Consider the following 26,665-nt stretch of genomic DNA (forward strand, 5'->3'; position numbering starts at 1 on the left):
GCTGCAAGGTATGTGAGAAGAGTCAGTGAGGTTCTGGTGGGTACAAAGTGGGATGTGGAGCCACGCCGACTCCAGTTCTGTGGTCAGCTGCGCTAGGTTTTTCAGTTGACGATCCACGGCGCGAACGGCCAGATTGAAGTGGTCCCTCAGATTCTCGACTGGGTTTAAATCCGAGGAGTGGCCACGGGATTACGGTAAACTTATCCTGGTGCTCTTCGAACCACGCACGTACACTGCTAGCTGTGTGACACGTTGCACTCTCCTCCTGGTAGATTCCATCTTGCCGAGGAGAAATAAACTGCATTTAGGGGTGGAAATGGTCCCCAAAGGTAGATACGTGTTTATGTCGATCAACTGTGGCTTCCAGAATGATGATATCACACACAGAATTCCATGAAAAGATTCCTTAGACCATAACGCTCCTACCTCTGACCTGGAACCTGCCGACGATTGTTCCAGGGTATTTGCTTTCAGACATTTTACGTCGTACATGCCAATGGCCGTTTGTTCGATGGAGTAAAAAACGTGATTCATCTGAGAAGGTCAGTGGGTGTTCAGATACATTCGTCACCAATAAACAGCAATCAGCACGGGTGGCTGAACCAAGCGCTTGCTGCCTAAGTCCGTATGTAGCGACGTTCGCTGGAAGGTTGTTGAGGAGACGCTGTTGGTAGCCTCTTGGTTCATGTAGGCGGTCAGTTGTTCGACAGTTGCACGTCTATTGGCCGTGCTCATCTTTACGGCCGTCCCTTACCCCTGTCATCTACGACCCGTGGTGTGCCAAAGTTGCCTCGGCGCCGGTTCCGGATATCGTATATTGTCATTCACGGTGTACTTTAACAAAGCTACCAGTTTACAAAATTAGCCATTTCGGAAATGCTTCCACTCTTAGCAAGTAAGCCAACGATCATGTGCATCTGGACTTCAGATAAATTGCTCCGCTTCCGCAATACGCCAACGATGCACCGTTTTCTGCGTCACACGCTTTATATACCCTCCACTCGTAGTGTTGCTACTAACCGTCTGTCAGTGGTTACCGCACGTTGACGTCGAAAATAGGCGGTGGTCACATTAAGGTGACGGGACCGTGTAATGACCTCAGCATCGCCTGACTTAATTCGACTACATTCCTTTACCCTTGTATGTCCATCTTATACCATCCGTCCAAGACACTGTTGTTTCCGTTCAGGTGTTCTTCAAAGTCCTCTGCCGTCTCTGACGGAATTACACTACCACTGGCAAATTTCAAAGTTCTATTTCTTCTCCCTGAACGTTAATTCCACCTCCAATCACCATTTGTTTTATTTATTGCAGTCTCAGTGTACAGATTGAACACCACCACTGTTCCCCTTTCATTCCCTTCGATTCTGTCGTCTATTCTCTTCTGGTTTCTGTACGAGTTGTATATAACATTTCGCTCATATTTTGCCCCAGATACCGTCAGAATTTCAAAGAGTGTATTGCCATCAACATTGTCGAAAGATTTGTCTACGCCTACAAATGCTATAGACGCAGGTTTGCCTTTCTTTAACCTGTGCTCTAAGGTAATGATAATTCTGATATTAACGCATGGCAGCACCCGATCGATTGAAATTGGAATTATTACATTCTGTGTAAACTCTGAGGGTAATTCGCCTCTCTCAAACATCCTACTCACCAAGTGCAACAGTTTTGTCTGGCTGGCTCTCCCACAGATATCAGTGGTTCTATGGGAATGTCTTTCTCCAGAGGTCTTGTTTCGACTTAGGTCTTTTGGTGCTCTGTCAAATTCTTCTCGCAGCATCATATTTCCGACGTCATCTTCATCTACTTCCTCTTCCCTTCCTATGATATTGCCATCAAATTAATTTCCCTTGTATAACCCATCTGTAAGAGGGCGTGCTCTAAAACAAAGCCTCCGAATTTTTTATTCTATTCTCAATATCGATTGATGTATTAACTGTCATGTATATTACTCAGTTGACTTTCAGACTCCGCTGACTGAAGTTGCAACACACTGCCGCTAGAGAGCTTCGAACTGTCTGGTGTAACATCCCTATGTGTAACGTAACTATGTCGGTGCGTGAGAAACGCTGTACTATAATCGAATTTCTAGCTATACATGGAGCACCCTCTCACTCAGCATGAGAATACCAGGCCAGACACGAGTGTTGCGATATCTGCAGCAATCCGACGCCTTGGGAACACTGTCATCGATTATCCTCCATTCAGCCCCGACTTGGCCCCGTCCGCTTTTCATCTTTTTCCAGAACTTGAATGCCACCTTCGAGGACTTCAGTTTCATAACGATGAAGCGGTGCATGCAGATGTGACATTGTGGCTCCGTCAAATTCAACATTCTACAGTGACCTTATCAACAAACTCGTCTCTCGTTGGGAAAAATTTGTTCGTCGCCAGCGTGACTACGTTTGGGAAATAAATATGTAGTCATGAATAATAAAGATATAGAAGTTAAAGTTCGTTTCAGTACACCCTCCTATACTCCCTCCATCTTTAAACATTCCGTTGTTTGTTAAGTGCTGGTTTTCCAACTGAGCTCTTTATAGTCGTGCAGATGCTTTTTTTCCTCCAAAGATTGCTTTAATTTCCCTATAGGCTGTATCTGTCTCTCCCCTAGTTACATATTCTTCTATAGACGTTTATATGAATTCTAGCCTTTCCTGCTTAAACATTTTGCACTTTCTATCAATCTCGTTTTTCTTACATCTGTTTTCTCTTGTGCCTGTTTCATGTTCTGCAGATTTATATTTTCTTCATTCATCAGTTTAATTAGATATCTTCTGTGATACACAAGAATAGCTACTAGGTCTTGTTTTTTTAGATATTTGATCCAGCGCTGCTTTCACTAATGCATCTCTCAAGGCTACCCACTCTTCTACTGTATTCCTTTCCCCAGTTTCAATCGAGCGTTGCCTAATGCTCCCTTTAAAACTCTCGACATCTCTTTTTTTCAGTTTATCCAGGTCAGGTCTTCTTTTTCTTCTTCTTCGTCGTCGTCGTCGTCGTCGTCGTTACAGCCCTTGATGAGCCTTGGTCTCCTCAATTTTCTTCCATAGATCTCTGCTCTCTGTTTTTCTCTTCGTTTCTCGGTTCTCCATCTTGGTAATGTCAGCCAACAGATTGTCCAGCCATCTAACTCTTGGTCGGCCCTTCTTTCTGGTGAAATACAATCTGCTTTTCATAATTCGTTTGGGAACCCTGTCATCCTCTCCATATGTCTTAACCATCGTACTCTTTGAGGTATAACAAATTTCACTATGTCTTTCCCTTGTATAAGCTCTTTTATTTCGTGGTTTTACTTTACTCCCCAACCCTCTGCCAGTCTGACGAACCCATAAATTTTCCGGAGGATTTCACTTTCAGATACCCTTAGGTTGTTGACATCATCTTTCATACTCCGCACTTATGACCCGCATTAACAACTGGTGGACGAGACATACTATATTCTCAACTTGGATGAACTTGTAATTAGAAAATTCTTGAAAGCCAGTAATTTTGCCTATCGTGAAAACTTTTCCATGTACCATCTGCTTAATTTCCTATCTTTTTTCAATTTCTTCAGTTTTGATATACAGGTAATAAATAAATTGTCGGAATCGACATCTATCCGTGGAAATGTCTTACAGTCTAAAGCCTGGTTCCGAAATATCTGTCTTAGTATTAAATAATCAAGCTGAAACCTTCCGGTGTTTCCAAGTCTCGTCCACGTATTTTATACAACCTTCTTTCTTGTTTCTTAACCCCAGTTTTAGCTATGATTAAATTATGCTCTGTGCAAAATTCTACCAGGTAGTTTACTCTTTCATTCCTTTCTCCCGGTACATATTCATCTATTTTTTCTTCTCTTGTTTTCCCTACTATTGAATCTTCAGTGCTAAATATTCACCTGAAGATGGCTGAATGATTGTCAGCCGAAATATCTTGTCAAGTAGTCAACGTTATCCGGCAGCAATACCGAAACGCCAAGGAATGCTTAGTGATTATTAGACCTACTCCTGCATTACCCTGTTAGATTTTGTATTTACATCCTGTAATCATTTAACAAGAGGTCTTTTTCATCCTGCCACTGAACTTCACTAATCCCACTACATGTAATATCAGCCTGTCCACACCCCTTTTTAAATTTTCTAACTTTTGTGCCTTATAAAAACATTTAATATTCTAGGCTCTGAATCCGTTGAATGTCACCTTTGTTTTCTGATGACGGCATCCTCCAGAGTTTCGCTGATCGGAATTTTGAATGGTGGAGTATTTTAGTTTGGAATATTTTACCCAAGTGGGTGCCATCAGCATCAAGCCATTTCTTGGATATCTATCGCCCAGGTACTGACAATTTCCTTTAAAGATTTTCCGGAAGTTCCCAACTGTATCTAGTTTTTTGTAGACATACATTTTTAAGCAGTCGGCGATGCGTCCAAGATATGCCAGTGCCCTCAAGAGTTCCCATGGTTCAAAGTTTGCTCGTTAGAGGTCGTACTTTTACGTTCGACTTGGAGACTTCGTTCATTGCAACTATTCTCCACTTTTATTAATTCCAAATAATTACTTTCAGCTTTTATTCAAAAACCATGTAACTGTAATTCTGGAACACGTCAGAATATAACTCTTAAGCTAATTCACGTTAACAGTTTTACGGATTGTACGTCTTATAATTGTTGTTGTTGTGGTCTTCAGTCCAAAGACTGACATGTAGCAGCTCTCCATACTATCCTGTCTAGTGCAAGTCTCTTCATCTCCCAATATCTACTGCAACCTACATCCTTCTGAATCTCGTTACTGCATTCATCTCGTGGTCTACCTCAACAATTGCCTCCCCCGCTCCCCACCACAATTCCCTCCAACACTAAACTGGTGATCTCTTGATGTCTCAGTATGTGCTCTATTAACGGATCTCTTCTTTTAGTAAAGTACTGCCACAAATGTCTTTTCTCCCCAATTCTATTCAGTTCCTCCTCATTAGTTACGTGATCTATCCATCTAATCTTCAACATCCTTCTACATTCTAAAGCTTCTATTTTCTTCTTGTCTAAACTGTTTATCGTCCATGTTTCGCTTCCATACATCGCTACACTCCAGACAGATATCTTCAGAAGAGAGTTCCTAATATTAACATTACATTCGATGTTAAATTTCTCTTCTTCAGAAACGCTTTTCTTGCCATTACTAGTCTACACCTTGTATCCTCTGTACTTCGGGCATCATCAGTTATTTTTGCTACCCAAATAGCAAAAACTGAACTACTTTAAGTGTCGTTTCCTATTCTAATTACTTCAGCATCACTTGATTTCATTCAACTACATTCGATTATCCTTGTCTTGCTTCTGTTGATGTTCATCTTTTTTTCTTCAAGACCCTGTTCATTCCGATCAAGTGCTCTTCCAAGTCCTTTGCTTTTTTTGCTGTCTGACGGATTTACTTTACTGCTTGCTTAACGTACAGAATGAATGGCATCGGGGATACGCTACAACCTTGCCCCAATCTCTTCTCAACCGCTGCTGTCCTTTCATGCTCCACGATTCTTATAGCTGCCGACTGGTTTCCGTACAAGTTGTAAATAGCCTTCCGCTCCCTGTATTTTACCCCTGATACCTTCAGAATTTCAAAGAGGGTGTCCCAGTTAACATTGTCAGATGCTTTCTCTATGTCTAAAAATGCTATAAACTTAGGTTTTCCTTTCCTTAACTTGTCTTCGAAGGTAAGTCGAAGGATCAGTATCGCTTCGCGTGTTCCTACATCTCTTCAAAATCCAAAATGATCTTCCCCAAGTTTGGCTTCTACCAATTTTTCTATTCTTCTGTAATTAATGTGTTATGTTTTTGAAATCATGATTTATTAAACTGATAATTAGGAAATTTTCACATCTGTCAGCAACTACCGTATTTGTAATGGGAATTATTACATTCTTCTTGAAGCCTCAGGGTATTTCGCTTGTCTCGAACATTTTGCACACCAGAGGGAAGTATTTTTTCATAGCTGGCTCTCCCAAGTCTAGTAGTTCTGACGTAATTCTGTCTACTCCAGGCGCCTTGTTTCGACTTAGGTCTTTCAGTGTTTTGTCAAATTCTGTAGTATTGTACCTCCCATCTCATTATCATCTACGTCCTACTCCATTTCTGTAGTACTGCTTTCAAGTTCATCTCCCTTTGATAGACCCTCTATATACTCCTTCCACCTTTCACCATTCCCTTCTTTGCTTAGTAATGGTTTTCCACCTGAGCTCTTGATATTCATACAGTGCTTCTCTTTTCTCCGAAAGTCTAATTTTCTTGTAGACGGTATCTATTTTTCCCATAGTGCAATATGCTTCTAAATCCTTACATTTGTCCTTTAGCCATTGCTGCGTAGCCAACGTGCACTACCTATGAGTTTCATTTTTTTTAGACGTTCGTATTTCCTTTAGGTTGCTTCATTTGCTGCATTTTTATATTTTTTCCTTTCATCAGCTAAATTCAATATTTCCTGTGTCTTCCAGGGATTTCTACTAGACCTTGTCTTTCTACCTATTTGACCCTCTGATGCTTTCACTATTTTATCTCTTAAAACTACCCATTCGTCTTCTCCTGTATTCCTTCCTGCTGTTCTAGTCAACCATTGCCTAATGCTCCCTCTGAAACTCTCATCATCTGGTTCTTTCAACTTATCCAGGATCCATCTCCCTAACCTCCAACCTTTTTGCTATCCTTTCAGCTTTAATCTAGATCTCGTAACCAATAAATAATGGTCAGAGTCCAAATCTATTTGTAGATTTTTTAAATTACGAAACACCTGTTTCTCTCATGACGTCATTGAGTGCAAAAAATTTCTAAATCTACTTCACTTCTGCTGTTTTATCGTTTACTATTAGCATTTTATCTGAAAAATATAGAATGTAATTTTGAAACATATTAGATAACTCATTCTAAGCTAACAGTTTCAATGTATCGGATTTTACGGCTTTTATAATTGCGAAATGCCCATTTTCCTCATGACGTCATTGGGCTCGAAACTGTTTTAAATCCGTTTCAATTCTACTGCTTTTTTTTCATTTGACGTTTCAGCTCTGCAGAATAACGTAAGTTATATATTATTTCTGCACTTTTACTGTACACACAACAATTGTCGCTCATCTCCCATTAGTAAAAAGTAAATGTATATATTCCCATATTATTATGTATTAACATTTAACAGTTCCATAACACTTGATAACGACCTCATTTAATGGCCCACACAGAGCATGTGAATTTGATAAGGTTATAAAAAACAACTGGAGTACTTTTCATTAACTATACACCAGATTTACATGCCTTCGGGAAAAATGTAACATCTGTAGTTTCGCCTTGGATTCAGTCGTTCGCAGTACCAGCACAGCAATTCTATCTTGGCTAATGTTACAAAGGCAGATCAGTCAGTCATCGAGACTGATTCCCAGTATGACGACGATACTGATATCCGATGTGTGTGTGCAAGAGACGTACTTATGGGACATGAAGCAAAAGAATCATCAGAATAGGTTTATATCTGATCAAGAGTGGCCCGCTGTGACCAAGGCAGTGGGACAACAAGAAGTATTATTTGTAATTACTTAATTTCTTTTTAACTAGAATATTACAGCTGACGTTATTCCTGCCTTTGATACAAGTTGGTCTATTTCTTCACGCTATTATAGTTCCTGTACTTATGTCCAACTCATTAGAGACTTTTGTTGGTGTTTTGATTGTACACGTGTAAAAAAGAAAATGAATTATCCGTTTTTCCATGTCCGCCACTGTAGCTGTGAGGTCAGCGTGGCAAACTGTCATTCAGAGCACACTGTTTCACTTCCCAGTAATGCCAGGGATTTTTTCTTGGTGGGAGGAAACGAAAAGGGTCTACTCAGCCTCGTGTTGCCCAATGAAGGAGCTACTTAACTGAGAATTAGCGGCTCCAAGGTTTGGAAAGTCGACCAAAGACGAGAGAGCGGTGTGCTGATCCCATGCCGCTCTATACCGCATACGCGTAACGCCGTATGGCAGAGGGTGACAAGACGACCGCTAGGTATCTTGCAGGCCTTGGGCCTGATCACGGAGTCACCTTACTTTTTTCATCAGTTTCTTAAAACTTTGGTAAGAACTACTCCCAAGAGCAAGTATTTGTAAGACTTTATTCTTTGTGGATAATGAGATAAAACACGTGCTCTGCTGAAGGTAGAAGTTACATAGTGCCCTCCCTTCCCCTACATTTATCACAGTTTATGTACTATGAATGTACGTAATATGCACGCTAGCATGTGGGGAAAGAAGTTCATGTTTCTTAATTTCCTGTTTACAGAGCAATATAGTATTATACAACTAAGGATTTTTTCGTATGTATCACCAGAAATACTTCCGCTTTTGTTTGAGAGTGTTTTGTAGATACAAATAAAGTAACTACTAGGAGTGGAAATAGTAGTGTCACTCAGTGTTCTTGTATAATCTGATAGTTTATATGTTGTGAACCATAATAGGCTCTCAATTTATGCTGATGAAGACTGTAAGTATACTACATATTAGCATTGTTTTAACTAACGCAGAAATGTTTTGGAATCAATGTAATATATAGTTATACACCTAATTATGTGGGATGATAGCTCTGTTTCATTGTTTCCTTCACCGCTGCCTGTGTGGGATAGTGTGTGAATACTGAAACTATGTCGTACATGTTTAATGCCTGAGCACTATTTTGTGAAATGACTCATTTCGTTTTTGTACTGTGCTAGTATAGGCAGCAATCCAAAGAGTTAACTACTTTCCAAATGCACAAAAATTATTAATTCGGATATATTTGGCAGAAGTGTATGGTTCAGTTTCACTTCTAATTTACTTCTCTATGATTTTTGCTGATGTGCAACAAATGGAAATTGTTTGTTTAATGTTGGCTAATGTCGTTTTCAGGTATGCTGTAGTCACTTTCCATACCTCTACTATTAGCGCAATTAATGCATTATATGTTTATTTCCATATTATTAGCTTTACGAATTCTGACTAGTATCTTTCGAACACTGTCTTGCTTTCACCAAAGACCGTATTTTCACATTCCTCTGTAAAAATTGTAAATTATTTCCAAGTACTTAAATCTCTTCAGTGAGATGTAGTGGTTTAAATTTGTGCCATATTGGGTAGCACAGGGAAACATGAAATATAACTGAGAAGCCACACAGAAAGGTTTTAACTACATACACATATACATGCTTCTGGTTCCAGAGGATGATGCAAAAGGAAAACCAAAGTAATTAAGGGTTACATTTAGAAGAAAGCTAAAGATGAGACCAAAGCTTTCCTTACGGCATGCAGCTGCTGAGGGACACAGAAAATGGTGCTACTTGGACACACTAATGTTGTGAAAAACATTAAGACACGCAGGGAGAGATGCTCTTACATGCCCTTCGAAATTCCCACAACACAAACATCAAAGGGGGTTCTCAAGTTACACTGAGGTATCTGAAGTAGATTACAATCCACAAAAAAATGGATACTGTGCTGGATTGGGTTCAAAATAAGGAGGTGTCCCATAACACAGAAGAGCATTTTCCTATTGTTGACTCACCAACACCAGCACCACCACCACGATTAAGACCACCAAAAGCAGCAGCATTTTTATCCCCAAGGCGGAAGAAGAAAATGCCTTAGAGCAGCACCTTCGAGAAGGGGAGTCTCGAACTGGAGGCAAAACAAAGAAACAAAAATGCTAGAAACTGCACTAGGGTGTAAGGACACAAAGTTAATATTGCCTTTATATTAACCCTCAGGAAACTAGGTGCTGTGGCGCAGGTAATCTGTTTTAGAAAAATATATCAGACAAAAAATAGCACAATAAGTGACCGTTTCTCTCACTGAAATGTGTATTTGTTTTGAAACTACCAAGATTTATTTGTATCACTTGTCAAGAACCTATTATATCTATCATAGTTTGCATTTATTAACTTTTGTAAAAGGTGATTTGTTATGTGCCACTGAAACATAAGAGGACTTAAATCATTACATTGTAGTTTTGTGTAACTGATGTGGTAAGAGTGGTACATATGTGTTTAGCTGAAACACGATAGGGAAGTTTATCTGTTGAAAGACCAACAAGTAGTATTATGGCTCAGAAATTTGTAGACCTTTTTACATGAGTGTACTGGACTAGCTTTGTGTACATTTCAAGACAAGTGAGGGAAGCAGTATCTCGGTAACACATTACAAATATTTTTCACTTTTATGTAACGCACATGGGAAGGAGGAAGAATATTAAATTAATCTGATACGTAATTTGAAGTTGATCTGTTTGAAGACCAACACGTAGAAGAGTAGCTCAGAAAGTGCAAGCAATTTGAAAATTAGTAGGGTAACAGAAAATCTGTATGGGTTGAAAACTTCTTTGGTTAATTGAAACGTTGCTGACGAATTGTGTTCCAAAGACTTAAATATCAGTAAAACTTCTTGTAGAGTTGTTCATTATATAAGTTAATCAAGAATCTACTGTGAATGATTTATAGGGACATGCACGTGTACATATGAAGTAAAAGGGATGAAACTGTATCTTCGAAAGGACTTAAAAATATGCTTTGAGATGGATATGCAGTGTATAGTGAGTACATTAATAATTAATATGGCATTGTGACTGTGTGATACTGACATGTCAGTTAAAAGCTTTGTTGTTCAGCATTTCATGTAAAATTTGCCTTTGTTTACAATTAAGACAGGTAACAGTTTCAATGAATAAACCATAATATATTCGTGATCATGTACATTTATACATAAAGCAGTAAGGAAAACATTTGACGGGCGTTATTAATGTTCTTCTCTAGATACACTTCTAAATTAGCTTTACTGTAAGTTTTCTGTTTGTATACAGTTAAAATTATCACAGTAGGAATTTATAACCCTTCCTGTCTCTCATTGCGAAGATTTTAAGTTCATTTAGAGACTTACATTTTTTATCACAGTTACTTCATTATTTACTACGTTAAAGGTACGATCGATAACATTATGTAAAACTGTTATTGCAACAGCATTTTAAACATCAGTAGCAAAAGGCTTCAAGAAAATTGTCCACTAACCCTTTCGTGATTGACGGGAACATATGTCCCAATAAAGTAATACGCAGTTTTGAGCGGTGGGACGCCTGTATCTCGTAGCTTTCTAGGATTACGGTGTAGTGAGATGCTTTTGGAACTTTGAGAAAAATGCTACGAACCACGGGATGAATACATTGACTATGAGCGATTAAGTGGAGCGGCGTGTGTTTATACATGGCACAGTAAGTCTGTTTCACGAAAGTCAGATCAAATAACCTTCTTCGTTCTAAGAATGCCTGAAGTAACTAATTGTGTTATCGTATACATCATGGACGTTAGTTTGTATCATTACTACACACCTCAGTAATTCAGCTGGTTTTTACATAGTGTGTAAGTTGTGGGACGTACATGTCCCGGAAAATTTCATAGAATGTAGGAAACATTGGTGTGGGTATGTAAAAGGCATCTTCAGATGTTTTGTTGTAAACTTCTTACGATATTTCATATTTTCATTGTCAAGAGAGTAAATGTGTTTTGGCACTGATTTGTTTTATTTTTCCATAATTGCCATCCTGATAAAAACATTTTAATATTAAACTTTTACTCTGAAAATTAAAATATCGACCTAGTTAGGTTCGTGTGACATTTGTCCCCACCGATTTTCCAAATCGGTCAGCTTCAGATTTTTTTGGTAGTGAATGTGTATTATTTATCGCAAAGGAAGACAGTTTTAGACCTCATTTTTCAGATTTATGTGAAATAAATTTTATTCATGGAAAGGTTAATGAAAGGATACGAAACAAACACTCTCCCTGGAGAAATTCTCATTAAATACCTTTTTTCCGTTGGCAAATTTCTGGCTTCATATGGTCGTATTAAGTATATGCCTAACGGAAATACTTCATCACCTAGAAACACATAGGGCACTTTCATACCTTGGTTTGGTAGGAATGAATACCGAGGTTAGGCAAGTTGATGTGATTCATTTGTCTTATGAAAGATAGAATTACGGAATATTCGAGTGTCATATTCTTTCTCATATGCAAATCCATATCTTGCGTCTGTTACTGAAAGAAGAACTACAAAATAGTTTTAAAGCTCAGGTGTTGACATCCACAATCAGAAGGGTTACGAATCCTTCCAATCAATACTGCCAATGCAGTTTGTAAACGGCCATTTCTCTTCAAACTTCTTCTCAACTGTATAAAAGTGCTCTGTTGTTGGTTGTGGCGTACGTGCTGGCTGAAAGTGTGTCCATAGATCTCTTGACATTTCTTTCACAGTATTTGCCAGCATTGTGTTATCGATTCAAAATAAAAATTAGAGTTGACGAAATGATGCTACTGTAGCGTAACACCTGAATTAAAATATTTATTTGCACAGAATTTTAGACTTGTAAAAGTAGTGTGTTTTAAAGTGGAAACCGTAACCTGTAATAGTAGCCTTCAGTTCCAGAGCGCATATTTCTGATTTTCAAACCAACAAAACAGTCTCCGCTGCAAATTTATTAAATTTGTGTTTTGCGACTAATAACACCTAGAAAATTGTTATTAGCGTAACTTTCCACAAAACTACGCTAGAACTGATTTTAAATAACGCATTCTACATATATATCTACATAGGTACTCAGCAGTCCACCGTGCGGTGCGTGGCGGAGGGTACCCTCTATCACTATTAGTCATTTCCTTTATGTTCCACTCGCAAACAGAGCGACGGAAAAACGATTGTCTATATGCCTCCGCATGAGCCCTAATTTCTCAAATATCATCTTCGCGGTCCTTAGGCGCATTATATGTAGGCGGCAGAAGAATCGTTCGGCAGTCAGCTTAAAACTCTCGTTCTCTAATTTTTCTCAATACTGTTTCTCGAAAAGAACGTCGCCTTTCCTCCAGGGATTCCCATTTCACTTCCCGAAGCATCTCCGTAACACTTACGTGCTGTTCAAATCTACCGGTAAGAAATCTAGCAGCCCGCCTCTGAATTGCTTCGATGTTCTCCTTCAATCCGACCTGTCACGGGTCCCAAACACTCCAGCAGTACTCAAAAATACATCGCACCAGCGTCCTATATGCGGTCTCCTTTACAGGTGAACCACTCTTTCCTAAAATTCTCCCAATAAACCGAAGTCTACCATCTGTCTTCCCTACCACAGTTCTCACATACCCGTTCCATTATATATCGCTTTGCAATGTTACGCCAAGATATTTAAACGACTTGACTGTCAGGCAGGGCACTAGTAATACTGTACCCGAGCATTAAAGGTTTGCTTTTGCTACTCACCCGCATTAGCTTACATATTTCCACATTTAGGGCCACCTGTCGTTCATCACACAAACTCGAAATTTTGTCTAAGTAATCTTGTATCTTCCTACAGTCACTCAACTTCGAAATCTTACCGTCTTCCGGAACAACGAAAAAAAAAAATACCTAATGCTAGTCACGTTACATGTTTATACACAGTAAAAATTAAGTTACAACTTGGGTAAAAAAGTATCCATGTTCATCCTTGCGTTTTCGAAGATTTTGCTGCTTGGAGATCTTCGTGGCTGGTGATACAAATAGTGAAATTCGCAGTGAAGATGCTTCTGGTTGTATATTTCATGTATCGCGGTCCCTGTTCGCCTCATTTTCTTCATTGAGGCTAAAGTTGGTGCCATACTTTTGAGGGACAACATTCATCGTTATCGCATCGCTATTTTAAGTCAGCTGTATGGCTCAAATTGTAGCTGGAGTTGCATCTCGCACACAGGCCGGACACCCGTAGATGTTGGTCGGCTGATGCTGCTTCTTGTAACTGGAAAGTAATGCATCCGGATGCCGCGCTGTCGATCGCTTCTGTCGCTGACGTCGGATGCAGCCTATCACAAAAATGTGAAATTCTACGCTAATGATGGAACTTTCCTTTTTCTCTCAAGAGGCAGGTGTTCCTTATGATAAACGTACTGCATAGTTGCAGGCGGTAGCTTCTGTTGCATGAATTCATCGTTTATTGATAGTATGATCTTAGCCGCTTGCATCTTTCCTGCATATGGACTCTGAAAGGAGCGTATATCTAGAGAACAGAAGCCATAATTAGGTGTCAGTAACACTCCCGGTGGAGTACACCCCAAGTTACGTTCTGAAGATTTCTTTCCGTTGTGATTGACCTGCTGGATGCTTTTTGTTGGAAACTCTTCATTCCAGTCATACAGCTGGTCTGATTTTCCGTACTCTCGTATTTTGTTCAGTAGGTCGCAGTGCAGAGGTGTATCGAACACCTTCCAACCTGGGCGCCGATATCTAGAAGAAGTAGACGGATAGAGCTAGATAGGTTTCACAGTCATCATTCGGAATCAATTTCGATTCATAAACAGGAGATTTTCGGTTCCCAGAAATATCATCATCATCATCATCATCATCAAAATCTCGTTGCGCTCGTTTCTGAGCGTCAGGACACCACGAAGCAAGCGTCTCCATTCTGGACTGTTACTAGCCTCTCTTACAGCCTGATCAAGTGATAAACCCGAGATCATCTTGATTTGGTCCATCCGCTTGTTCGCTTCTTTCCCCCTCCACCGATATTTCCTTCCATCATTATTTTCTATAGATTTTCTCCATCTCTTCTCTCGTAAGATCTTTAACTTCATCATCACCACTTTCCCTAGCGTGATCTGTCTTATCTCATATTCACAGCTCTCCGTGTCGTAGATGGTTGACCCACAATAGATGAAAGAATGAACGGTTTCCAGTTCCTTTAATCGATCTGTGAGTGGGACCTTTGCTCATTATCACGAGTTTGGACTTGCTGAGACATATCTGATCCATATCATCATCGATATAATAAGCTAAGGTCCTTTACTTTTGTGAGCAGCTTAGCAAGTTCATCTTCGCTGCTGGCTAAAAGCACGGTGTCTTCAGCAAATAGGAGCTTGTTAATAAGTCTTCCACCAACTGAAATGCCTTTAGTCTACCCATCAAGAGCTTTCCTAATAACGTGCTTTTCTGTAGATGTACCCTTTGGGAAAGGACACAACGCTGACTCCTTTTGATACGCTGAAGAAATCAGATTGCAATGATTTCTGATCACTGCCCTCAGGTGTGGTTAGACACTGAACTCTACAAGTAACTGCGACTACTTTTATCCAAACACAGTCAAAGTCTTTCCTACAATCCAGGGACCAGAGGAAAACAGGAATACAGAACTCTCGCGCTTTCTCAATTATTCGTCGTGTGTTAAAGATCTGCTTAGGAGTTCCTTTTCCTTCAACAAAACCTGCTTGTTTCGTGGATTTGTGAGGCTGCATCTACGACTCCAAACGCTGGTTCAAGATGTAGAGGAAAATTCTCCTTGTCTGAGATATGAGAGCAATAGTTCGACAGTTGGAACAGTTTCTGATTGACCCTTTCTTGTGTGGGAAGATGAAGAGAGATTTCGACCAGTCTTCTGACCATTTCCCAGTTTTACAGATTTTTTTACACAATGCAAGCAGCACACGAACACTTTCCTGCCGCATTTCTTTGATCATTTTCCCATTTACACCGTCTACACCAACGGATTAAAAATTCCTCATAGGGCGTTTACTGTTTCAGATTCCCATTCCCGTCGTCTACGACCCACGTACGAGGATTAAATACAACGGTGACGCTGCTGAGTTTCTTGAAAATATCACGTTCTTGACTGTGATTATGATGTTCTATCTAATCACAGATACCGTTAATGTCCTCTCTAAAGCTCTACAATTTTTACAAGACACCAGCGTCGTTGATGTAGGCCTATGGTTGCAATATTTCTGATGATTATAAATTGTGAAAGAATGTAAGACCCACGGCAGGAGGCAGCAGAGCCCGGTGCGGCTGTTGCCGTGGTACCGTGTATCAGCTGTCTGCAAGCGCGCCAGCAGTGGCTGTATTTGCGCAGCGGCGCTCACCGTGCTGATGAGCGTCTCACGTAAGCTGGACCCTGGCGCTAAGCTGCGACTTGCACGAATGTAAGCTCTATGCAGCCCACAGAGACCACGCGAAGAGTGCCAAAGACACAACAAACAGTGGCACTCTGAGGTCACGCACAGGTGAAACAGAAAAACAGAACTAAACAAAAGGGACGAGAAGTGTAAAGTGGACGGTGGAAAGTACGAACGTCATCGTTAATAAGGTGATGATTGTTTTCTTCACGGGTTGTGTACTTAATGGAAAGAGGTCAACGAGTTACAAGAGTGAGAAAGCGAGTACAGAGAGGAAAAGGTAAATATACATAGCGATTCAAATAAAGAAAAGTTATATGATACTCGGGCTCAGCTGTTACGTCTGAAACGGGAAATCTAAACCAGGTTAACACGGACAAGGATCTGAAACCTGCACCTCAAGACTTCGGGACCTTCGTCTTAATCAGCGCGCATTTTGTCGCAGCGATATGAACCACTGAAACACGAACACTTGCATTCTTAACTAGCAGAGAATATCAAAAATGTTATCCATCTGGTTTTTATACACAATGTGAACGTGTAAAGGAAGATTACAGTTTGTCGTACTGTTGTTGAGTTAATTAGAGATGGATAACAGATCAGCAGGACATGGAGAGGTGGAACAACTGGCTGTAGTCTTGCTGCAGTCACAATTTTGACATTCATCTGAAGTAATTTAGAGAAATCGCAGAAAACTAAAGAACGATTAATTGAAGGACAATTTAATCCCACACGTTTTGAATACAAATTCCGTGGCTTGCTCGTTATCACTGCGGCACGTCGCTTGGTCTTACGTCTTCTAAGTATATTGCTACGACCTGCTGCTGAATTCGGACTCAAAAAATATAGTTCTCCATTTGAAGAACAATACACACCGTAAATTGTCCGTTCTATTACATCGTTTGTTCTATTGCAACATGGATGATTAATGACATAATATCTGTTTTCCCGCATCTGTAATTAGAAGTGGGCACAGATTTGCTACATCGTGTTCCTGCTTTCTCACTTGAATTCAAGTACCTCGCAGCACTATACAATTTTAGAGGTAACTCAAATAACGGAAAGCCATTTACAAAGGTGTAAGAATACCCTCGAATGTAACCAACATTTTTATCAAATACAACTGCCCTTTGATGTTACCTGAGGATAAATCTTACGACAGGAATGAGGGAGTGACTAGCAACAGCACCAAAACTGTTTGTTTACCTTTGTTCTTACAGATCTGGGGTACATGTAAATCTAATTCCGAAAGGAAGAGAGGGAATAGCAGTTTTGTTGCCTCGAACACCTGTACCACCATTCAGATTAAGATTTTCAATTATTTCCCTAAATAGGTCTTTGAAAATGCCGGGATGGTTCTTTTGAAAACGGAACGGTCAATTCGCACTCCGAGCTTGTGCTCCACCTCTGATGACCGCGCTGTCGGCGGGAATTTAAACTGTCATCTTTCTTTCTTTTTCTTATCAAAGACGGTGCGGAACTTCATATTAGGCAAGAATGAGAAATGAATCAGCAGCATCCTTGTTGGGTGAGACAGCCTGGAGTGATACTGGGACATCAAGGAAACTTACATCAAGGTGTACGTACGGAGACTAATTTCCCTCCCTCCGAATATCTAAACATTGTCCTTACCGTTGCATCACGGTTGACGTTTCGTATTTTGAGTGTATTAACTATAAGAGGCATCATATAACAGTGGCAATTGTGAGCGTTGTTCAAAACACTTCAGATTTTAAAATGAAATTACAAGACTAATTTGTGGACTAAAAACATTATTTCTACAATCAATCTGAAAGTGAAACTTTCAGCGTTCCAGCGCAACGCACAACAGAAGTGAAGCAAAAGCAGAAGAGAGTAAAGTTAAATCAATATAAAACACTGTTACAAAGAATGAGAATGAAGATCTGTAAGATCTATCGTGATGCATCAAAAACTAGTAAAACCGATGAAGCGCTTAAGCATCGTTGTAGCTCAGTGAAGAAGTCAAAGAGAAGTACAGACACTCTGAATAAAGATTTCAGCGACTGATTTGACACGAAGTATGCCAGATTTACAACCAACAGTGTTTGTAACGTAGTAGAAACAGATTCAGGATAGTGGCTACCCAGGGATATAAGCAGCTTTTACTTGAAAAATTTCTCGAAATGGAGTTGGAGAACAGTAGAATAAAGGGCCCATATTTCAGGTGGATGCTTAATTTCGGGTAGCTAAATATTTCCCTTGTTTGCTGCTGTACTGTGTAGCTTTCTCCGACAGAAGCAACCCCCAGGCTGTGGCTAAGCCGTGTCTCCGCAATATCCTTTCTTCCAAGAGTGCTAGTTCTGCAAGGTTTGCAGGAGAGCTTCTGTAAAGTTTAGAAGGTAGGAGACGAGGTACTGGCGGAATTAAAGCTGTGAGGACGGGGCGTGAGTCGTGCTTGGTTAGCTCAGTTGGTAGAGCACTTGCCAACGAAAGGCAAAGGTCCCGAGTTCGAGTCTCGGTACGGCACATAGTTTTAATCTGCCAGGAAGTTTCATCCCAGCATTTGCCTGAAGCGATTTAGGGAAATCACGGAAAACCTAAATCAGGAAGGCCGGACGCGGGTTTGAACCGTCGTCCTGCCGAATGGGAGTCCAGTGTGCTAACCACTACACCACCTCGCTCGGTGCATATTGCCAACAACATAGGTCGACAATGTTGTCAGGCAACGTTATAGCCACACGAATTGCAGCCCCATGTATGGCAAAATTTCCGGTCACTGTTGCCCGGCAATGTTTGCAGCAAAATATTGACAGGCCAGGAGTGTTCACACGAGCAACGCAATGGCCACGAAATGGAAGAGAGCGAAATAGTGGTAAGTGGGTGTGGCTCTCCGGTATTTTCATTCCGCAAGGAAGAAAATGATCATAACAAAGAGAAACAGGGTATGTGTATGCGATCTTTTTCAAGTAAGCGAACAGCTTTCTAAACTTTAGCTCGTGAACTGATAATGGATACGTACCTTTCTCAAAACGTTGCACGATTTTGAATATATCATTTAAAAGTAATTCGTCAGAGAACTGTTAAGGCCAATACCAATACGAACGACGGTGTACCTGTTAGAGCCATACTGTCGATCACACATCAGTTTTTGGTTAGTGGTGATACGCAAAGAAGTCTGATGTACCAATTTAGAGTGCACTTCTCCTCTATATGCCACATGGTACAATGCATTTGCAGTGCTTTGATAGGACTCAAGGAATTCATTACAGTAGTTTGAAATAACAGCCAAATGTTTATGTTAATGTTTTATTGAGGTTCACCAGTACAGTGATGGAACCGTTAACTTCGTAAGTCTGATACCTCTACGACTAGAGTTAGCAGTCGTGAAAAATAATGTATTCTAGTACGGTAACAAAAAAATGTTGAGAATTCTCGCTTATAAAACATACGTGATGAGCTAGATTAGTGCATGCATGTCCGAAGGGACGTTTCAGACACTTTCAAATACAGACCCAGTGCAACGGATTTCATGCCAAAGTCAGGGCAACGTGACGAGAAACCAAAATAAGTCTACCTGTGCGGAAACCACATAATTTTGCGAGCATTATGGGAAGCAGACACTGCGACATATGGAAGTTTGGGTCTCTCCGTGAAGCGAGCTCTGATAGCCGAAGAGGTTCAGGTGACCGATCCCGTGAAGCTGGAAATCCGGGTTCGAGTCCCAGTCCGGCACAAATTTTCATTTGTTTCCAGTAAATTCCATAGCTGCAGTAGCACTGAATTGGCAGTTTGTGAATGCTTTTCATGACACTTGCTGAGACTTCAAAAAAGTTTAGACGTCTTAAGAACCAATGGACAGTGAAACTGAAGTTCACTCATGTCTTCTAAGGCGGTAGAACGAGAATGTTATTTATCAGGTTTCGATCTTTGTATATATTATGTTCTGCATTACATAACTCTGGTCGTAGACGTATGTACATTACGTGACCGAAAGTATCCGGACACCCCCAAAAACGTACGTTTTTCATATTAGGTGCATTGTGCTGCCACCTACTGCTAGGCACCCCATATCAGCGATCTCAGTAGTCATTAGACATCGTGAGAGCAGAATGGCGGGCTCCGCGGAACTCACGGACTTCGAACGTGGTCAAGTGACTGGGTGTCACTTGTGTCATACGTCTGTACGCGAGAATTCCACACTCCCAAACATCCCTAAGTCCACTGTTTCCGATGTGATAGTGAAATGAAAACGTGAAGGGACACGTACAACACAAAAGCGTGTAGGTCGACCTTGTCTGTTGACTGACAGAGACCGCCGACAGTTGAAGAGGGTCATAATGTGTAATAAGCAGACATCTATCCAGACCATCAAACAGGAATTCCAAACTTCATCAGGATCTACTGCAAGTACTATGACAGTTAGGTGAGAGGTGAGCAAACGGATGCCCGGTTAACGTCATCTGACCGTGTGTAGTGATGAAAGTAGAATTCGGAGACGGTGGTCTTATGGTGTGGTCGTGATTTTCATGGAGGGGGCTTGCACCCCTTGTTTTGCGTGGCACTACCACAGCACAGGCCTACACTGATGTTTTAAGCACATTCTTGCTTCCCACTGTTGAAGAGCAATTCGGGGATGGCGATTGCACCCCTCAACACGATCGAGCACCTGTTCATAATGCACGGCGTGTGGAGTGGTTACACGACAATAACATCCCTGTAATGGACTGGCCTACACAGAGACGTGACCTGAAGCCTATAGAACACCTTGGGATGTTTTGGGACGCCAATTTCGTGCCAGGCCTCACCGACCGACATCGATACCTCTCCTCAGTGCAGCACTCCGTGAAGAATGGGCTACCATTCTCCAAGATACCTTCCAGCACCTGACTGAACGTATGCCTGCTAGAGTGGAAGCTGTCATGTCATCAAGGCCAAGGGTGGGCCACCACCATACTGAATTCCAACATTAGAGACAGAGGACGCCACGAACTTCTAAGGTATTTTGAGCCAGGTGTCCGGATACTTTTTATCACTTAGTGTATCAGAGTCATGGTTTTCATGGTCTTCTCGTTTGCCCAGTTCGAAATTCTTGTATACAACAACCAAATCGATTGCGTCTATGTACGCACGCTTTCAAACTGAACATCAATACTGATGTTATCATTGTTGCTGCAATATAGCTGCAATACATGGCAATATTGTGATACGGTGGGGCAATGCTGGTAATGGGACGAGTAGTAGCAGGTAGATGTCGACGCGTTGCCGATGTTGTCCAAGGGTGGAGAATGTTTCGTATAGCCACGCCATATCTCTCTCTCTTTCTATGCCTGTAAATGCTTCCTTCTCACTCTCACTCTCGCTTCCTCTTTCTCAGGCCAGCAGTGCTGCAGTGTCAAACTGCAGCACTGCTGGCCTGAGAAAGAGGAAGCGAGAGTGAGAGTGAGAAGGAAGCATTTACAGGCATAGAAAGAGAGAGAGATATGGCGTGGCTATACGAAACATTCTCCACCCTTGGACAACATCGGCAACGCGTCGACATCTACCTGCTACTACTCGTCCCATTACCAGCATTGCCCCACCGTATCACAATATTGCCATGTATTGCAGCTATATTGCAGCAACAATGATAACATCAGTATTGCGGCTTCGTATTGCCGTAAAATATTACCCGTGTAAACGCATTTTTATACGAGACAAAAATGAAAGTGTAACAAATTCTTGTAGTGTATATGAATTTACTTTTACGTCTGACCAGCAGAGTGTATCGACAGTTTTTCGAACATGAAATGGGTGGTTTGCTTCATAATGTACGACTCGTTACACGAACCAACTTATGGTTTTCCCACGACGGTGCCCCTGTACATGGCAGCCGAGAGGCAAGATAGTATCTCATTGTTGCTTATCCTGATAAATGGATAGGTCGTGCAGATCTCTGGATCTTAACCCTTTAACTTATACTTTTGGGACCATCTTAAGAAGCTCGTGTACGGTATTGCAACTGAGAAGGTAGCAAAGCAACAACAGCGAACTTAAAATGGCTGTGCAACTGCGCAGGATGAGATGAACGGAACCTGCAACATTCCGAGAGCGGTAAGATGTCGAGGCCGTCACTGTCTTCATCTACATGGACATCATTTTGAATATGTACTGCGGTAAATGTACAGTACGTGGTTATGTTGATTTTAGGGTCCATTATAGCCATTGCTTTCTGAGAAGATTTTTTTTTTGTGCTGCATTTGTGGTCCCTACTCTACTGCATAACTCTGAAGTAAAGCAATTTTAGACGAAACTAACATTTTACTCATATTTTGATGCATGCATTACATCCACAAAGAGTGTACTGTTACTTTTGAATCACCCAGTATAATGCAGTCATTGGACACATTAGATGTGTCATATGAAAATGAAGTGAATTACTCTCCTTGCTGAGTTCCAGAGTCTCTTGTAACATTTGATGGGAACATACAGGAGTTGGACGAAAGTATGAAAACGCCAAAGACATCACATTACCATGCCTAATATGTTGCAGGGAACTCGTTGGAATACAAAGTAGCTTCTAGTCGTCTCGGAATGGACTCTGTATGGTGTTCCAGGAAATTTTATACCGTTCTTCTCGCAAAATAGTGGCACGTTCTGTTAGCGATGATACAGGTAGATAGTGATCACGCACTCCTCTTTCCAAAGTATACCATAAAAGGCTTAATTATGTTGAAACCTGGTGAATGTGAATGTCGTGTGACTAGGACCTCCCGTCCGGTAGACCGTTCGCCGGGTGCAATTCTTCCGATTTGACGCCATTTCGGCGACTTGGGCGTCGATGGGGATGAAATCATGATGATTAGGACAACACAATACCCAGTCCCTGAGCGAAGAAAACCTCCAATTGAGCCGGGAATCGAACCCGGTCCCTTAGAATTGACATTCTGTCGCGCTGACCACTCAGCTACCGGGGGCGGACTTCAAACCTGATGATATGCGGGAGATGCAACAAACCAGTCGTGGGCGATGCGAGCGGTGCGAACAGGGTCTCTGCCATCTTGGACTACAGCATCACCAGTCAGGAACAAACATTGCACCATGCCATAAACCTATCACCAAAAATGTCCACACAATCCTTGGCAATAATGTGAAGTTGAGAGTAACAACGGGGCCCACGGTATGTCGCGATATGGCTGTCCAAATCGTCAACGAATCTGTGCCATGTTTGACTATTGGGACATAAACTGGGCCAGCAATTGGAAACGGAGTGCAACAAGACTCATCCGACCAAATAACATTCTTACACTGCTCCGCAGTCCACGTTTTATGGCTTCGGCACCACGTTTTCCATTTACGGGCATTTGCAGGCCTGATGACTGGTTTTGGAATTTCAGCTCGCCGTGAAGTTCGCTGTTTATGGAGCTCCACTTCGTGTTGTGGTGCTGACAAGGTTCCCGAGTGCGACGTTCAGTTCTGCAGTGACATTTGCAGCTGTCGTCTTCTCAATTTTCGTCACACTACTCTTCAATGACCGTCACGATCACTCAACACACACACTTTCGTCTGAGTTGTTATTTAGCGGATAATGTTTTTCCACTTTCCCTGTATGAGGTATAAATCCTCGACGCAGGTCCTCTTAAAACACGGAAAGCTTCAGTTCCCTTGATTACGACAGCACCTGCTATTCGAGCACCAACAACTTTTACCGTTCGAATTCACTCAGCTGCGACATAATACACTGACAACTACACAGAACATTGTTCTCAGCACCACTGAGGTTTGCAACGTATTGAGGATATTTCGCAGGTGCCGTTCGCGGTCAAATACAACAGCACAATCTGCAGGCTTGGCTAACCTCTGCATTTGTTCAAATATGCAATAAATTACAGAGAACCGTCAAAGTTGCAATATCAGTTTCTTTTATTACTTGATAACTAGTTTATAGCCTAAGCTCCTTATCAAATCATCCTACAAAACAGAAACCAAATATTAAGCACTTTGTACATAGCAAACTGTCGCATAGTACAAAGGTAACTGCATGTTATTGTGCACCAATAAGCTACGCAAGAACATACCTTACGAAAACCACATGAATTTTCTTTGTAGTTAAACATACGTTTAGTATAAAGCAGTACACGGCTGAACATCATTCACCTAACTGAGATACGGACGTGTGGAAGAAATTAGGAAGAATAGGATAGGGACCGCTTATCTGAACTGCACCGTCTAGGAGTAGCTTTATTTTAGATATATTTTTCCTCGTATTACAGTTTTTTATGAAGTGGTTGGCTGCACACGCGGTAACAAGCATTACAAAGTATGTATTTCAAATACAGGCAAAAATGTTTACAAAAAGAAATTTAATTTACAATACACAACGAAAGTAAAAAGGCGTCTATATGTTATCACGGCAGCGTCATACTCGGCAAATCGATGAAAGATTTTGAACGCCTCGACAAAGCTAGTAACACGAAAACAAATTTTCGGAATACCAACAAATAGAATCATGGAAAAACTTAAGACAATTTATCAGGGCATGGTGAGATAAGAAAATCCAACGTAAATAAAACCACGCAGTCAGGTGTAAAACCATGACACAAAAGTCAGATATAAAATAGTGGTAAAATCACACAGACAGGTATAAAACCATTACATACAATCTAACAAACTAGAGATACATCTGCATTTAAAGTCATGGTAATATAGTCATATACTCACAAAAAGGAGCGTATATTCACAAACGTTGTAAATTATCGTACGTAAACGTGAGATTTTTTCACAATGTGGAGCTCCTATTTTTTACCTCTCAAAAATAAGTGTAAAGCGGAAATCAGTAATAAAACAATGAAATATTAATGTAACAGCATTTTCCTAACAGAACTTTAAAATAGTGCTTCACCCCTAAAATAATTTCACGTACATAAAAACTGAGAACGTCAAATGTTGTAAAACCAAAATTCTACATGATATTGACCATAAACCAAAATACACCACTTTCGCATTGTTTACTAAGCTTCAAGCTTTCCACAGAAGAAAATTATCAGTTTTTTTCTGAAGCTAACGTGACAGTTGTGTGTTTTGGGTTTATGGTCAATATCATGTAGAATTTTGGTTTTACAACATTGACCTCATCAGTTTTTATATCCACGAAGCTGCACTTTATGGGTGAAGCACTATTTTAAAGTTCTTTTAGGAATATGCTCTTAAATTAATGCTTTAATGTTTTATTGTTTATTTCTGTTCTACACTAATTTTTGAGAGGAAAAAATTCCACACTGTCGAAAAGAAACTTACGTTTATGAACGATAATTTACAACATTTATGAAAATATGATCTTTTTTATGAGTATAGGTCTTCGTTACCATGGTTTTAAAGGAAGATGTACCTCAATTTTATGTCCGATTCTATATAATGCTTTTATACCTGGCTATGTGATTTTACCACTATTTTATGACTGATTTTTATGTAATTGTTTTATACTTGACTGGTTTTATTCATGTTGGACTTTCTTATTTTGTCATGTTGTATTACATCTATTTTATGTCTGACTTATTTAATCGTTTTATAACTGACTGTGTGGGTTTATTCTTGCTGGACTTCTTATCTTACCATGTTGTCCTAAGTTGTCTTTCTGACTTTTATGTAATGGTTTTGTACCTGACTATGTGGCTATTTTTTCCATGTACAAGTTTCTTGTCCTACGATGTTATCCTAAGTTATCTTTTAAGTTTGTCTATGAGTGTTTGTTGGTATTCTGAAAATTTGTTTTTGTGTTAGTTTCGTCAGATGTCGAAATTTTGTTACATAGGTAAGTCGAGGATGATACTGGTATGATAGCGCATTGAGGTCATTTTGCTTCCGTTCAAATTGTAACTCAAAAATCTTTTTGTAAAGATTTTTGCATGTATTTGAAATACGTATTTTCCAATCCTTGTTACCACATGTGATGTAAACCACTTTATAAGAAACTGAAAAAGAGAAGAAGTATATGTAAAATAAAACTGCTCCTAGACAGCGCAGCTCCGATAAGCGTCCCCTATCCTACCTAGTTTTGCTAATACTTCCACACTTCGATATCTCAGTTACGTGAATGAAGTTCAGCCCTGTAATGCTTTATACCAAAGATACGTTTAAGCACAATGAAAATTCGCATGGCTGTCGTAATGTATGTTACTGCATATTTTACTAGTATATACCAATTTTCATCAGTTATCTTCGGACAGTGGCACAGTTTTGTAACACACGAAGTGCTTAATATTTAGTTTGTTTTCTGCGTTGATTCGATAAGGAGCTTAGGGTCGAAACTAGTTATCATGTAATAAAGGAAATTAATGTTGCAACTTTGACCGCTCTCGGCGATTTATTGGGTAATTTGGTTGACCAGAATAGTAGATGGAAATTAGCAGCATTTATGTTCAAGCATGCGTTTCTAGCTGTGTTCCCAATTTTTGACCAAGCCCTGTGCTAGAGTAAGGTCACATTTACTATACGGTCTAGCAGCGAACCAAATGGATGCGACACACACACACACACACACACACACACACACACACAAACGCGCGCGCGCGCCTACTCATGAAAACCACTAGTGTGATGTGATTCACATAGGATATCGCCTATATTCAAAGATAACAGTCCACTTTGTGAGGATTTATTCATTTTGCACCAGGCGTCTCTGCAATATACAGTTTAAACGCTCTCCCTCTAGGGAAACATGCTGTTTACAGAATGGTAATATACGAGAAAGATACACTGCGCTGGATTCTTAAGTGTATTCCTGGAATAATTTTCT

The 26,665-nt window shown here is 40.5% G+C and overlaps 1 protein-coding gene across 6 annotated transcripts in view; it reads right to left on the minus strand.

Moving 5' to 3' along the window:
• The window catches only part of LOC126183466 (serine/threonine-protein kinase NIM1), a 486,904-nt gene that overhangs the window by 267,395 nt on the left and 192,844 nt on the right, over nt 1-26,665 (minus strand). For 2 of the 6 annotated variants that reach the window (XM_049925470.1, XM_049925473.1), the window contains exon 3: nt 9,632-9,653. The exons of 2 other annotated variants lie outside the window; for them this stretch is intronic. In XM_049925470.1, coding sequence (XP_049781427.1) covers nt 9,632-9,653 — 22 coding nt within the window. Of the gene's footprint in view, nt 1-9,540; nt 9,654-26,665 lie in introns of all 6 variants that reach the window. 2 more of the 6 variants (XM_049925474.1, XM_049925471.1) reach the window with 1 other exon arrangement.

The sequence above is a fragment of the Schistocerca cancellata genome, chromosome 4 (genome assembly GCF_023864275.1).
Source record: "Schistocerca cancellata isolate TAMUIC-IGC-003103 chromosome 4, iqSchCanc2.1, whole genome shotgun sequence".
Classification (NCBI taxonomy): domain Eukaryota; kingdom Metazoa; phylum Arthropoda; class Insecta; order Orthoptera; family Acrididae; genus Schistocerca; species Schistocerca cancellata.